Source organism: Eschscholzia californica, unplaced genomic scaffold (genome assembly GCF_041429995.1).
Source record: "Eschscholzia californica isolate CP2 unplaced genomic scaffold, dmEscCali1.0.p SCAF_1, whole genome shotgun sequence".
Classification (NCBI taxonomy): Eukaryota; Viridiplantae; Streptophyta; class Magnoliopsida; order Ranunculales; family Papaveraceae; genus Eschscholzia; species Eschscholzia californica.
Genome location: NW_028238198.1, coordinates 31,123,731 through 31,137,968, shown reverse-complemented (window position 1 = coordinate 31,137,968; position 14,238 = coordinate 31,123,731). Strand labels below are relative to the sequence as shown.

General features: G+C 35.9%; 1 protein-coding gene across 1 annotated transcript; it reads right to left on the bottom strand.

Annotated features, from left to right (window-relative positions):
• Positions 1-9,835: 9,835 nt before the first annotated feature.
• PHT3;3 (phosphate transporter 3;3) lies at positions 9,836-13,029 on the bottom strand. Its single transcript, XM_086652524.1, has 6 exons — positions 12,432-13,029; positions 11,777-12,126; positions 11,644-11,687; positions 10,840-11,054; positions 10,605-10,729; positions 9,836-10,181 (listed from the first exon to the last, which is right to left on the bottom strand). The coding sequence occupies exons 1-6, from the start codon at positions 12,570-12,572 to the stop codon at positions 10,103-10,105; spliced, it is 954 nt and encodes a 317-aa protein (XP_086508650.1). The 5' UTR covers positions 12,573-13,029; the 3' UTR covers positions 9,836-10,102.
• Between the last annotated feature and the right edge of the window lie 1,209 nt (positions 13,030-14,238).

The following is a 14,238-nucleotide window of genomic DNA, read 5'->3' as shown; positions in this document are numbered from 1 at the left end:
AATGCATGAGAACCATTAACCAATTCAATAGTGGACTTGGATGAAGATGCTTGTAATGTATTTGACATTGAAGAAGAAGATTCAATCTTTATATTAATCAAGTCTTTCTTCTTTAGAACTACTCGTGTGTATTATAACCTTAAACCCTAGTAGTATATAAATAGGAAACTAGAAACCCTAAATCTTCTCAAATTCTCAATTACGCATGTCAAGCGTTTCTTTAACCCATTTAACATTGAAGAAGAAGAAGATTCCATCTTTATACTAATCAAGTCTTTCTTCTTTCAGAACTACAGTATGTATTAAAACCTTAAACCCTAGTATATAAATAGGAAACTAGAAACACTAATTCTTCCCAAGAGATTAAAATAGGAGAGCAGTTATTTCAGATCTTGGACAACCCAACAATAACCGCCGTTGTTAATGAACGTAACGGAGTTTCAATACTTGTGTTTAAGAAATTCTTTGTTGAGACAGAATTCTTTGTTAATGAACATAACCGCCGTTCTCTTCCACCGTCGATTACACCATAACCATATGAAGTGTGTGACTAATATGAAGCGTGTGGCTCAATTTTGTTGAACTAAACTAAAAGAGGAAAAAGTGCAATATGAGAAGTATTTGTTGTGGTGGTGATTGTGATGGGGTGGTTAATGGAATTGAGACAGGGCCGTGGATGGGCCCGTGCGGACAGGGCGGTCGCACTCGACCCCCCCCCCCCCCCACCACAAGAGACCTACTTTTTTTTTTTTTTTTGGAAGTCGACTACGATCTACGTATGTCGTTACATTTGGCACATGATACATCATAGATGTGATAAGCTCGATAACCGCCCACTCAAACACTAACAGAACCGGGCCTATAGCCCAACAAGACATGGCCTAAAGCCCAACAACATTATTTACACCCTAATAACCCCAATTCAAATAACCAAAGATTCCACCTTCTCTGGGATTCGAACCTGGGACCTCCAGGGATTTCTGGAGTTTATGTCAACACCTTGGAACCACTTGGGCTACCAACTGTTGACAAGAGACCTACTTTTTTGTAAAGTCACTTTCTATCACTTATCAATAGTATATTTATTCGTAGGTTGAAGAATTGATAATAAATTAGTAGTAGCCGAGTTGGTTGGGGTATGAGATTGTGTGCACATGAGAGATTTGTGGGTTTTGAGTGTCGTTGTAGGCGTCATTTTTTTTAGTTAGTTTCTTATAGTTTTTTGTTAACTTCATTTTTTCTTCTAGTTTCTTGTAAGAATCACAATAAATACTTTGAGTCTTGTATTTGCTATATTAACTTTAATCGCATCATGGTTTTTATCTTGTAATTTTCTTCTATTTCTTTTCCACCCCATCAATTCACCTATTTTCTTTTCTCGGTAGTTAATCTTTATCTCTATCAAGTTTTTCATTTTAACTATTTATTTTAAATGGTGTGACCGGTCTGAGAAAAACGTCAGAATCCTATTTTAAATAGTGATACGATTAGAGAGTTTAAATCTTCATATTGCCTACTTAGATACGATAATCTCATAAAGTATGTTTTTTTCATGAAAATATTAAACTCCTCCCTAAATCTTGTCACACGAACAAAAAAAAAAAACTAAATGTTGACTTTTTACCCCAGATGTGTACTTTTCGAAATAAATTTTTTTACAATTCGGATAGTAGGGTTTTAGGGTAGTTCCAAGGTTTTACATCTCACTAAAATTACAAGCTGATAGTAATTTATGTAGTTTAATCATATAATTGATAATCTACATTATCTTTTGATTCTTCTAATTAATTGTATTAGTGAAGACTGAACGAATTTTATCCCTGTTAAATATTGATTTTTTTTCATTGAGAGTACTAAATATTGGTTATGTAGCAGTTTTTGTCTTATTTAAAATTGTAATGATAACATTTTGTTTAGGTTATACAACTAACAAGTCAAAATTCCTATTGGGTGCTTCCAAAGGCACCAGGTCGAATGGTTGTAAGCGGGCAGCTATATAAGTATCGGGCCTAACAACTATTCTCTTCATAAGCACCAGGCCAATCTGTAAGCACAGGACAACTTGACTTAATCTTCACTGTTTGTCCATTTCCCTCTCATGAAACCATCCGAATCAAATTTTCATTTTCTCTCTCTAAGCTTCTTCTCAAGAACCGAACTTCTCCTCACTTAATCTCTCATAACTCCTTTCTAAGCTTCTTCCCAAGACCCGAGACTTAAGAGGTCCAAACATATCAGCTGATCTGAGATCTAAGAGGACTAAACGGATCAGTTGATCTATTATGTTGTATTAGGTCCCAATTCGAGTACGTAACTTAGATTCATATTTCCTTTTTCACCAAACTATATATTACGTATCCAAATATTAAATAATGGATTACAAAATGTTTATTTACATCATTGCAAACATCAAATAATAGGTGGTGTCGGAGAATATCGATGGTAGTTGACCTTTACTTTGGGTTTTCATTTAGATAAATCAGTCGGGCTTCCTTTTATTTTGGAAGAAGAAGATGGAAGAAGCAAACGGAGGTGAATGTCACCGACGTTGGTGATCGGGTGCTTATAGAGAACTCGGGTCAATAGTCATTGACCCGAGTCCATGACATGACCGTCCGCTTACAACCATTTGGTCGGATGCATATAGAAGCACCCTCAAATTGCTATTTCCACGTGGACAAGACGACAAGGAAAGTCGCACATGGTTCGTAAAAGAGGGTTAGAGAGAGAGAGAGAGTAAGTTTGAGAGAGAGAGAAACTTCTCTCTAACTTGTAATTATATGTCATGATGAGAAACCAAACACGGAGTTAACTGTGTTAGATTTTTTGGGCCAATCTCAACCTTTAATAAACTATTAAAGGTTGAGATTCAATGACCCCAAATAAACAAATTAATTTACTTTTTTTTATTGAAAGAATTAATTTTTTTTTTAAAGTAATTGAAAGAATTAATTCAAATTCTTAGTTCACACTAGGGGTCACAAAAATAGTTGTGTCGATGAATAAAAATATACGAATGTTGTAAGATTTTTCACTAGTCGTATTTTTTGATATGTCGTGGATTCGACGTATATGTCGTGGATTCGATGTATGAAGTTTGACGTATGTGCCGTGGATTCGATGTATGAAGTTCGTATGTTTTGTGGATTCGATGTATGACGTCAGGTGGAGTAGACAAAGATCAATATAGCTCAAATCAGATGATTCTAGATCAAATAGAAATTTTCATCATCAACAACAAAGAAATTATCAGAATCAAGAAAAATATAACTCAAATCGATCAAATGAAAGCAATAAAAGCAGTGAACAAATACAATCTGGAGAAAAAGCGGAGGATTTTGATTTTGCTAGCATACCTTGTGGTATTCGCAGAAAATGGGGACATTTGGCCTCTAAATGTCAGTACAGATATACACCAGATGATTCTCTCAAGTTTTACAATAACAACAACAATATATACACAACAATAGTAATAACAATAATGGTCATAATCCTATGAGAATGTCTAATAATCCAATTCCATCAAGTTTTGCTGGTCTTCATCTCTATGAAGAAGGTCAACCATCTAGTTCCAACAAAGAAGAAGAAAATCTTACTGAAGAAGAAGCCTATGAGGCTCATTTTGGCTTCTCTAAAACTCTGACTATAAGGAAGCTCACATGGTCTCTGTAGTTTCTGAAATCTCAAAACACACAGATTCTAAGGTGTGGCTTGGAGCCACAAGTCACATGACTTCTAAACAAGATAAATTAAGAACCTAAAAAATGTATTATGGAAGAACAATGTAGAGAGAGGGAAAGAAAACTTACCTTGTTTTTTTATCCATTCAATTTGATTTTCTATGTCTTGTTCTTCTATTTCTTCTTCAAAAACCTTCTGAAGACCCTATCTTTTTTTATCCATTCAATTTGATTTTCTATGTCTTGTTCTTCTATTTCTTGTTTTTTTATCCATTCAATTTGATTTTCTATGTCTTGTTCTTCTATTTCTTCTTCAAAAACCTTCTGAAGACCCTATCTTTTGGCATCTTCTTCTACAACCATCACCTTTTCTGTTATTTGAACATAGATTTTCCTTCGAACTGGACCGATACATATCAATGTTCGGTCACTAGTTAAGTAATAAAGAGAGGAGAAAAAAGTAAAATAATATATCAGTTGGAATATTGGTGAGTAGAACTTATCTTTACCTTTAAACATTTTTATAGGCTTAAAATTCTTGCTTCGGCAGTTCTCTCGACTAAAACAAATATTAGATTGGCAATTATTTTTGTCAATCTAGATTTTTACAAGACACCTGTTTCTTGGAACGATTTTATGTGGCTTATATAGCTCATAAGATCAAGTTCAAATCTTTTTTTTTTTTTTTTTTGCAAAAGATTGACACAGTTGAGGGGTTGTAATATTTTCTTGAAGATGATAATTTTGAAGATGGTAGAGGAGAGAATGAAGTAACGAGAGAAGATGCTATTTTTTTTTTCTAAACATGAATCTGGGTTCCATGTTTTTATAGGGGAGATTTGTTCTTTTGGTGTATGAATTCTTCTAATGAGAGGATAAAAAATTGTGCAAAACAATGATATGAATCAAATTTAAATAACGAACCTCTGAAGGAGGAAGGGATTTCAGAATTCAGATACCTTTTTCAGTTTTTTTCTATTCTTGACTAGATTTCTTTCTTTATCTGAGAGAGAGACAGGTTCTAAGTACTTAATTATTTTTTAGGGTCTTTTGTCTTTTAGTAAGACGGTTCAATTTGACGGTCTATTTAGACTTATTGGGAAACAATGAAAACGACGTAGACAATGCGAGCATAAGAGAGGAAATTCAACAACTGAGACAAGAAAGAGAGTTTTCAAATCTGGAAAGTGAGATACTCGGTGAAATTTACGCCGTCCTTTTTAAAGGTTTGGTGAACAATAAGCGTAGACGTACCGTGTGGAGAGACCGTTCCTTGAACCGTCTTGTCCACGTGGACAAGACGACAAGGAAAGTCGCACATGGTTTGTAAAAGAGGGTTAGAGAGAGAGAGTAAGTTTGAGAGAGAGAAACTTCTCTCTAACTTGTAATTAAATGCCATTATGAGAAACCAAACACGGAGTTAACTGTATTAGATTTTTTGGGTCAATCTCAACCTTTAATAAACAAATTAATTTACTTTTTTGTTAAGAGAATTATTTTTTTTTTAAAGTAATTGAAAGAATTAATTCATCCCCTTAGTTCACACCAAGGGTCACAAAAGTAGTTGTGTCGATGAATAAAAATTTACGAATATTGTATGATTTTTCACTTGTCGTATTTTTTGATTTGTCGTGGATTCGACGTATGGGTCGTGGATTCGACGTATGTGTCGTGGATTTAGGGGTGGGAATCGGGACGGGCGGGTCGGGCTCGGGCAGAGTAATAGTCGGGCTCGGGCGGGTACGGGCAATGGAACATGCTGACCGATGTTTCTTTCGGGCGGGTCGGACGGGCAAACCAACACTCAGGGTCCACCATTGCCCGCCCGTGCCCGCATAACTGACCGGGTAACTAAAACACCGGGCGGGTAGGGCTCGGGCTGTCCGATGTTGACCCTAAAAATATTAAGCCATTGGCATGGCCCTATCCCCCTTTGGCATGTACATGGGCTTATAGAAATATTAACACTTACAAATCCCATTTATCAACATCTCAAGCTCTTCTCTATTGTAGTATAGACAATGTGGGACTAAATTCAAGGGGCTATACCACCAAGTTCCATTTATAAGCATCCCAGCTCTTCTATATCAATATAAACATGAGGGATGAAATTGATAAGGCATTATGTACCAACTCATTGTCTCATTGTGTCTTTGTAAAGTCTCTTATCAACTTGTCCTACACCAGAACACTTGCCTTCACTTCATCAATTATGCACCCAAGCATGTATACTGAATTGAAAAAAGTTAATCTATACTGAATTGAAGAAAGTTAATTGTTAAGCCTTCTCTATTTCAATAGAGACAAGGTGGACTAAATTGATATAAATCATTACGAACTAACTAACTCATTTTGTTTTGTCTCAGTTCCCTTGTCCCATGAACACTTACCTTCACTTTATCAAGTATCCAACACAAGACCAGAAAACTGAATTGAAATTCTTAATTGGTTCAAGAGTCTTCACCACCAGTCCCATGAACACTTCCCTTGTCTCATGTATCCATGGATCTTGGCTTAAAGTAACATTGACACTCCCAACAGTCCCATTTATCAATATCCCAAGATCTTCTCTGTTGTAGTATAGACAATGTGGGACTATATTCTTATTTGGTCAAGAGACATCACCACCAAGTTCATTTCATAAGCATCCAAGCTCTTCTCTATTTTAATATAAATGTGGGACTAAACTCTAATGTGTCAAAGAGTTCGAACGACCAAAGTTCCATGTATCAACATCCTCGGCTCTTCGCTAGACAATGCGGGACTAAGCTATTAATGTGTCAAGAGACTATTTCACAAACACACCCGACTCCTTATTCTTACCAATATGTGAATAACTCATCATGTCTTTCTCCTAGTCCCTTGTCTCATATTAGAATTCATTTGCCCTCACTACATTAAGTAATGCACCCAAGAAGAGATTATTGAATGGAAGAAAGTCTATTGTCAATTTTTTTCAACCCATTATATTATACAATGTACATGTACATGGGTTAAAAAATCATCCTCTTAGAGACTATAAAAAGTTAATGAGGTTTATGGTATGCAGCCAACAGAAAAGGAGTGTTTCAGAACATTTATACAAGCTCAAACTTTTTACTATCCGTAATGTTCCAATGTGGGATTATATTGTCTTCTTAAGTTTTGTTCTTTTTAACTAAATCCCACATCTAAAATTGATAGAGATAAGTAACAACTTGAGCATTATAAAGCTTAGAGCCTTAAAGATGAAGTTGCCTAATAAATTAGAGCTGCTCCCTCCTTCGGGCTAAGTCGGGTTATTAACCGGTACGGGCTCGGGCGGTAGCCGACGCAAGGTTGCCACCCGAGCCCGCCCGTTTTTGCTTGCCGGTACGGGCGGGTACTGCCCGTAAGCGGGCAGCGGGTACCGATTCAGAGTACGGGTCACGGGTACCCGCGGGCGGGATCGGATCCGCGGGCTTTATTCCCACCCCTACGTGGATTCGATGTATGAAGTTTGACATATGTGTCGTAGATTCGACGTATGTGTTGTGGATTCGATGTATGACGTCAGGTGGAGTAGACAAGGATCAATATACCTCAAATCAGATGAATTCTAGGTCAAATAGAAATTTTTATCTTAAATAACAAAGAAATTATCAGAATCAAGAAAAATATAACTCAAATCGATCAAATGAAAACAATCAATGCAGTGAAAAAATACAATCTGGCGAAAAAGCGGCGGATTTCGATTTTGCTAGCATACCTAAGTAATGGATGATTCGATCACATTATTCAAACCCTAAACAAGAACTATGGATTTATATAAAGAAATCAGGTATCAAATTATAACCCTAAAATAAAAAAGAAGAAAAAAAGGATAGTTCGTACCTGAAAATGGGAAGGCACTAGCTTAAAACCCACTTAAACAGAGAAAACAGTATTTATAAGAACAATAATGACCAACTTTAGATAACCTCTTCAATATGGGACCTTTAAAAATACTACCATTTTTAAAGGTTTGGTGAACAATAAGCGTAGACGGACCGTGTGGAGAGACCGTTCCTTGAACCGTCTTGTCCACGTGGACAAGACGACAAGGAAAGTCGCACATGGTTCGTAAAAGAGGGTTAGAGAGAGAGAGAGTAAGTTTGAGAGAGAGAAACTTCTCTCTAACTTGTTATTAAATCCCATGATGAGAAACCAAACACGGAGTTAACTGTATTAGATTGGAAACCACAATAGTCGTTTAAACTTATCCTATTATGGAAGGTGGATGTATATATATAGGGGGGTTAAGTGCCAATCAAAACACAACACAAACACAACAACTATTCGACATAGAGTGAGAGCAAGTGAGAGAGAAATTTTATTCATTATTTTGAGTGGTGTTTAATTTCTCGGTCGTCGAAGATCTAGTATAGAAGGTTAAATTTCTATACTGTACCGTCTTGGGACGAACTTGCGTGTTGTGTGAGTCGTCTTCATCTATCCTTCAATAAAAAATTTTTTGTTCGCCCGAGGACGTAGGCTTTAAGCCGAACCTCGTTAATTCTGTTTACATATTTAGTTTTGGTTTTAGCTTTTCGATTAATTTCATAATCGAAAAGACTCTTGTTTGTCGAACGAGTTGCTTCGAAATATAGAAGGTCAGATAAGGGAAGATATATGTACGGGTTTCTTACGAGAAATGTTCAAGGAATTGAATGAAGAATTAAGAAGTTATAATATCGAAAATCACATTATAGAAGATATATCAACCTGTAGTTTTTGAGGGATTTAAAGATGCCCTTGACAACTTCACTGCAACTCAATGCTAGACAAAGAGTAAAGAGTCGTGGTCTCACGAACTTTTCCAAAATTTCGAGGGCTTAATACAGGACGATATCTGTAAAGTTTTCCTCAGAGAAGTGGTTCACGAATGGAACCATGCTATTGAAAATTTTAAGATTGAGAGTCACATAAGGGAAGACGTGGATCACATTATCTCCGTTGAAACGATGAGAGAATTATCCGTCAATCATTTGTTGAACTTAGAAGGCGAAAAATGGGAAGCCAAACATCAAGTCAGGTTGGCTAATGCTAGCAACTCTTTTCAAAGTTTAGCCAGTGTGATGAGAGAGGACGTGATGCAGGGAGATTTTTAGAAGATTATCTAAAAATCTTAGATATCTTATTTTAGTCGTTTCATATTTCTTTATAGTAGAGAATTGTTATTAGCAGTTTTATATTTTTTGAAAACCTTCTAGGTTTTAGATTCTAGTATTTTATTTATTTATAATTTGTTATTAGAATTTGATTAGGTTTAGGAAATTAGTATTTTATTTTATTAGAAGTCGCTATTTTTCGGAGAAAAGATAGCAAGTATCCAAGCTTTGCTCAATATGTCAGTTAGAAGATGAAGATGTGGATCATATTTTCGGACTTGCAGATGCGCAAGGGAAACATGGATGGCAAGCCCGTTGAACTTGAGACTCGAAGGAGATACAAACTTCATGCATACAATCTGTAAATGGATCGAATGTGAAGAAGATGAAAGTATTATTGCAAAAAGAATTTACGTAACATGGTTCATATGGAAAGCTCGGAATAAATGTGTGTTCGAAGGTATCACCCCATGTAGTTATTCCATTATTAAAGCGGCGACTACTATGTAGAATGATTTCTCATTGATTCACGCAAACATAAACTCGAGTAGTGGAGTTCAGTATGAATTACAGGAGAAAATGCAAGATTGGGTACCACCACCATCGGAGAAGATAAAATTTAATTCTGATGCTTCATTCAAAGGGGGGAAAGCGGCTTTAGCTGTTGTGTGTAGGAATGGGTGTGGTGAGTTTATCATGGCTCAAACAAAAGTAACAACTGCTTTATTATGGCTTGAACAAAAGTAACAACTGCTTCCTCGGCTTTAGAAGCGGAGGCCAAAGCTGCGTGCCTAGCCACTTTCATGGCAAAGGATCTTTATCAGTATGGTTGTATCACTGAAGGAGATGCTCAAATGGTTCTTTTGTCCACTGTGTCCGAAAGGCGAATCAAGTAGCGCACCTGTTAGCGCAGTCTATTTCCAATTTTGAGGTGGAATTTACCGAGGAGATATTACATACTCCGAGTTGCATTGTAAGGCCATTAGCCATTGATAGAGCGAGTAGTGCTCATGAAGTTGTTTCTTAATACAGCAAGGCAGAAGCCCATTTTCACCAAAAAAAAAAACAGATTAAAGTTCAACATAATAAAGTTCCCCATGAATGGTAGATATACAAATGCCAAGGAAAAAAAAAACTAGATTTCCTACACATTTAGTAACAGTTTGAAATAGAACATGAAAACAATTTCGGTCGAAAAAACTGATAAAAGAGAAATTAGTTTCATGTTATCTTCACCAATTTCTGAAGAATTTGCTGCTTACTTTAACAATTATACCTGCACTGATCAAGATTGTTACAGAACTGAACTATAAATCACCCTTCGTAGGCGATTAAGTTGTTTTCTTCATTTCTAACGGATGATAATTGAGTACTCAAACCTCCGCTTGTTGGCCTGAAATTACATAAAGAAAGGGCGTTAATTATGCAAGTTCTAAGTAGACAAACAACTGAAGGGCACCTTTTAGACAATTCTGGAATCTGACTCGTCTGAATCTGAAACAGTTGAATATGGTGAATCAAGACCGAGTCTCACTTTTCCTAGTAAGAAGTCTAATTGAAATTGGTCCATAACAAGTTTGTATCAAACATTTTCAATGAATTAGATTCTTTACTAAAAAACAGTTCGAAAATCTAGCTCAAGCTCGAATGAGATTTCAAATATGAATTGAGAAAATCGAAGGCTTTCAATATTGCCATTGCTTATTGATAAGGTATCTACTAACTCATATGACAATTTGTCTATAATGTCATTTATCTTCGAAATAGTGTATATCTAAACTATACAAGAAAGAGAAAGCATTAGAGATGTACTCACAATCCGGCTAAAACTTTAATGCTATCATATAATAACCACTGCATAGTTATAACAGGTCCGACGAGCATAGTCCGAATAGGAAGACTTCTAGTAAACAGTTTAAGTACCCCAATTTGCTTTATAGCCTGCACATGGAAAGAGATAGAGATATTGAAGCATAGTTAACAAAGGAAAATGTTGTGGTTCAAGAAGATCAACACTGAAGAAAACGGCAAAGTACATTTATGGAGAATACCTGAGAGATACTATCGGCTTTTTTGTTATAGAGAGAGGAAATAATGTTGTCTGCAGGATTAGAAACGAGCGTCCCCACAGCTCCAGCGGCATAACCAGCTCCACATGTGATTGCAAGCTGTTGACCTATTGCGCAATCTTCCTTTTGTCTTTGAACAATATTCTGGTATAAGAAATCCACAGTATGTTCAAAAGTTGAGAACATAAAGATCGAAACTGCATAGAAGTATTTAAAATTGTCAACATTTGATGTAATATTCCTCTAGTTTGAACAAAATAAGAATTACAAAAAGTTTCATATTATTTATTGTTAGAACACAAAAGAAAAGATCCAAAATGTGCGAGTTTATAGATCTAGCCACACCCAATGAATTGCTGGCATTGCTGAACTAGGTTGAGACTAATGGATTATGCTAACCAGGCTAGCCCTACTCAGGATTCTTAGCATTATACTAATTAACCGAGTGGATCCATTCAGCAGTAGCCTATAGGAACCATTCCAAACCTAACTTGGCTCCATAAAAAATTCCTGGCCCCATGACTGAGCCTTTCAAGTATCATATTGTGCAGAACCTACCAGGTGATTTGTGGTGTTACGTAAGTAGTGGTTCACAATGGGCTATGTCGTGGCTAATGGGTCACTAACCATGGGGCTGAACCATTTACGACATGGTTAAACCATTTTGAAACCCTGTATCTAAGTTAATACTGCATATTGTGCCTAAGAATTTCTGAAATAAGGGTCGAGCCAAACTTGTAAAGTGAGTGAAAAAATGTAGTTAGAAAAATGGGGAATGATTATTACATGGAAGGTTTCGGCCCCAAAGGGGAGCAAGCCCCTTGTAGAATCTGCACGAAAATAAGTCATATTACTTCCACAACAGTACTTGACCAAATCAGGATAAGAAAAAGAGAAGTGTTCTTCGAAATTTGTTTACCCAAGAGCTCCTTCAGTTGCATATAGCTTTGGAAAACCATCAATCAAGCCCTTCCCAAACCGAGGTTGTGCTTGAACTCGAACTTTGATGGCTTCAAAAGGGCAAAGGGCTATATCTGCAAATACTTGAGCTGATGCACCACTTAGAAAGAATATGCTACTTCTACTATTGTCTACCAATAAATCTGAGTAAAATTTCTTGAAGTATTCATAAAGACCGAATCTGAATCCACCTTGAACTCCATAACCAATGAATTTACTTGTCCAACCTCTCCAAAGAGAAGAAGGACCTTCTTCTTTCCAAAGGGTATTCAAACCTGAAGAAATTGTAGCATACTTAATGGGATTCACCTACAATTCCAATATAACAAAGCATTTCATGAGTTGATAAACCCTAAACCCTAAATCAGATTAAACTAGCAAAATGTTTCATTTTTCAGAACATAATGAAAACAAGCTTATGGCCCAAGATGATCAAAACCCATACAGATCATGTGAATCTAAAACTTCATAATCAAAATGAGAAACAAAATTGAGAGAATCCAATCTTAATTCATCAAATTCAATACATATCTGATAATAAATTTCAATTCTAATGAATACCCAAGAAAGAAAAATGAAGAACTAAACATATTATTAGGATGATCAAGACTAACCTGCATATTCACTTTCAAGACATCTAAAGGAGTTGAAACTAAATGGGTTGATCCAGCACTAAGCATTCCTCCTATTGTACAAATCCCATAATATTTCAAAGAGAATTCTTCACAAATTTTACCATCAATCCCTCCTCTCATTTTCAAATTCCACTTTTTTTTCTCTCACCACTATTTCTTCTTCTTTTTCAACCTTAATTCTCATGATCTAGAATACCCATTTCAATTAGATCATGTAACTACGTTTCTAGAGAGAGAAAGTGCCCAATGATTTGATTTAGAAGCTCTAACAAGGTTAGGTTGGGGTTGATTCTTGTTCTAGTGTTGAAAATTGAACTTTTGTTAAGTGTGCAATGTGAATAAGTTGGTTCCATGACCCGGAGGTTCTCTAGCTGGGATTGATCCACGTTTCATGCAAAATTGCAAGGACTGAAACTGAAACAGACATCTTTTATTTAGGTTTTGTTGGATTAACATGGACCTTTTGTTCATTAGAAAGTTCTAAAACCCTAATCATCCCATTAGGTTTACTAAATGGGAAATATTAAAGTAGTCTTTCATTTACACCTGTTACTCTAAGAAGTTGTTAAAAGCGCCCTTTACCAAGAGGGCCACTCCCATTCTTTTTTATGAATTTATTGTGCCCATTTGATTTCAAAATCCGTTGAAGTCCATTGATTTCAAAAGGCCCGAACAATTTCTACTATATACAACCCAAATTTGGTGGGGGCGGCTTTTAACTAGAATGGGGGTTGCCTTTAAAACATCTCGTGCTAAATTACCTCAAGGGAAATTTTAAATGCACTCACCATTTTTTGCTATATACACTCACATGTAAGGTAATTTGTGTTGAAGTCAAAGGAGATGTGAGTGTGGCAAGTAAAAATGGTCTTACCTCAATTTATGTTCTTGGTATTGGCAAATAAAAGGCCAACAACTGATAGCCCAATGGATAAGTACATATATTTCACAATGTGTTCAGGTTCGACCTAGTGAAAGTGCAAATCTATGAATATTGAACTTGAGTGTAAATAAAGTAGTGTTTGTGGACTTTATGTCATTCAATTTTGTTTGGTTTTAGGCCAGTAGTATTTCGACATTTATCGTGTTTATCACATATCGACGTATCAATGCCTTTGTAATGACCATTGTAGTCATTCTTAAAAAAAAAATCTTGACAAATAAACGGGCATTTCTGGAATTGAATGCTTTACTAGTAACTAGATTGTTTGGCCGTACCTATGACAATATTTGGTATGTAAGCATCAAACACATTTTCAATGTAATTAGATTGTCCACAATAGAGGGTGCCAAACCAAGGCGGATAGATGTACAATTATTTTTTTCGTTAAATTGTAGGATCAAGTGTTCCTTTTAAATATAACTGTCCAGGAGAGCAAATTCCAAACCTAGAATGGTGGGTGAGTTTGCAATTCCTTCCCATGTAATCGTAAATTAAGTAATCTAGAGACAAATCAATATTTTAGTTATTAAGAATGACGATGTGGGACGTTATTCTTAAGAATCAGATTATTATTCTTGTCCTCTAAACATGGCCATGGTATCCAACAACAATAAAGTTTCATCAGAAATAAAAAGAATTTCAATTTCTATATTAAAGGAAAAATTTCAATTTCTATTAATGGTCAAGCCGACAAACTGGCAAAGTGGAGGAGGAAATAGGAAGCTAGAAGCTTTTGGCACTCTAGGGAGGAGATGAATCGCGATTTGTCTTGTTAAATCTATGTATTGTCTTTCAACAAAAAAAAAAAAAACACAAAAAGGAAGCAAGCGAAGTTCAATAAAG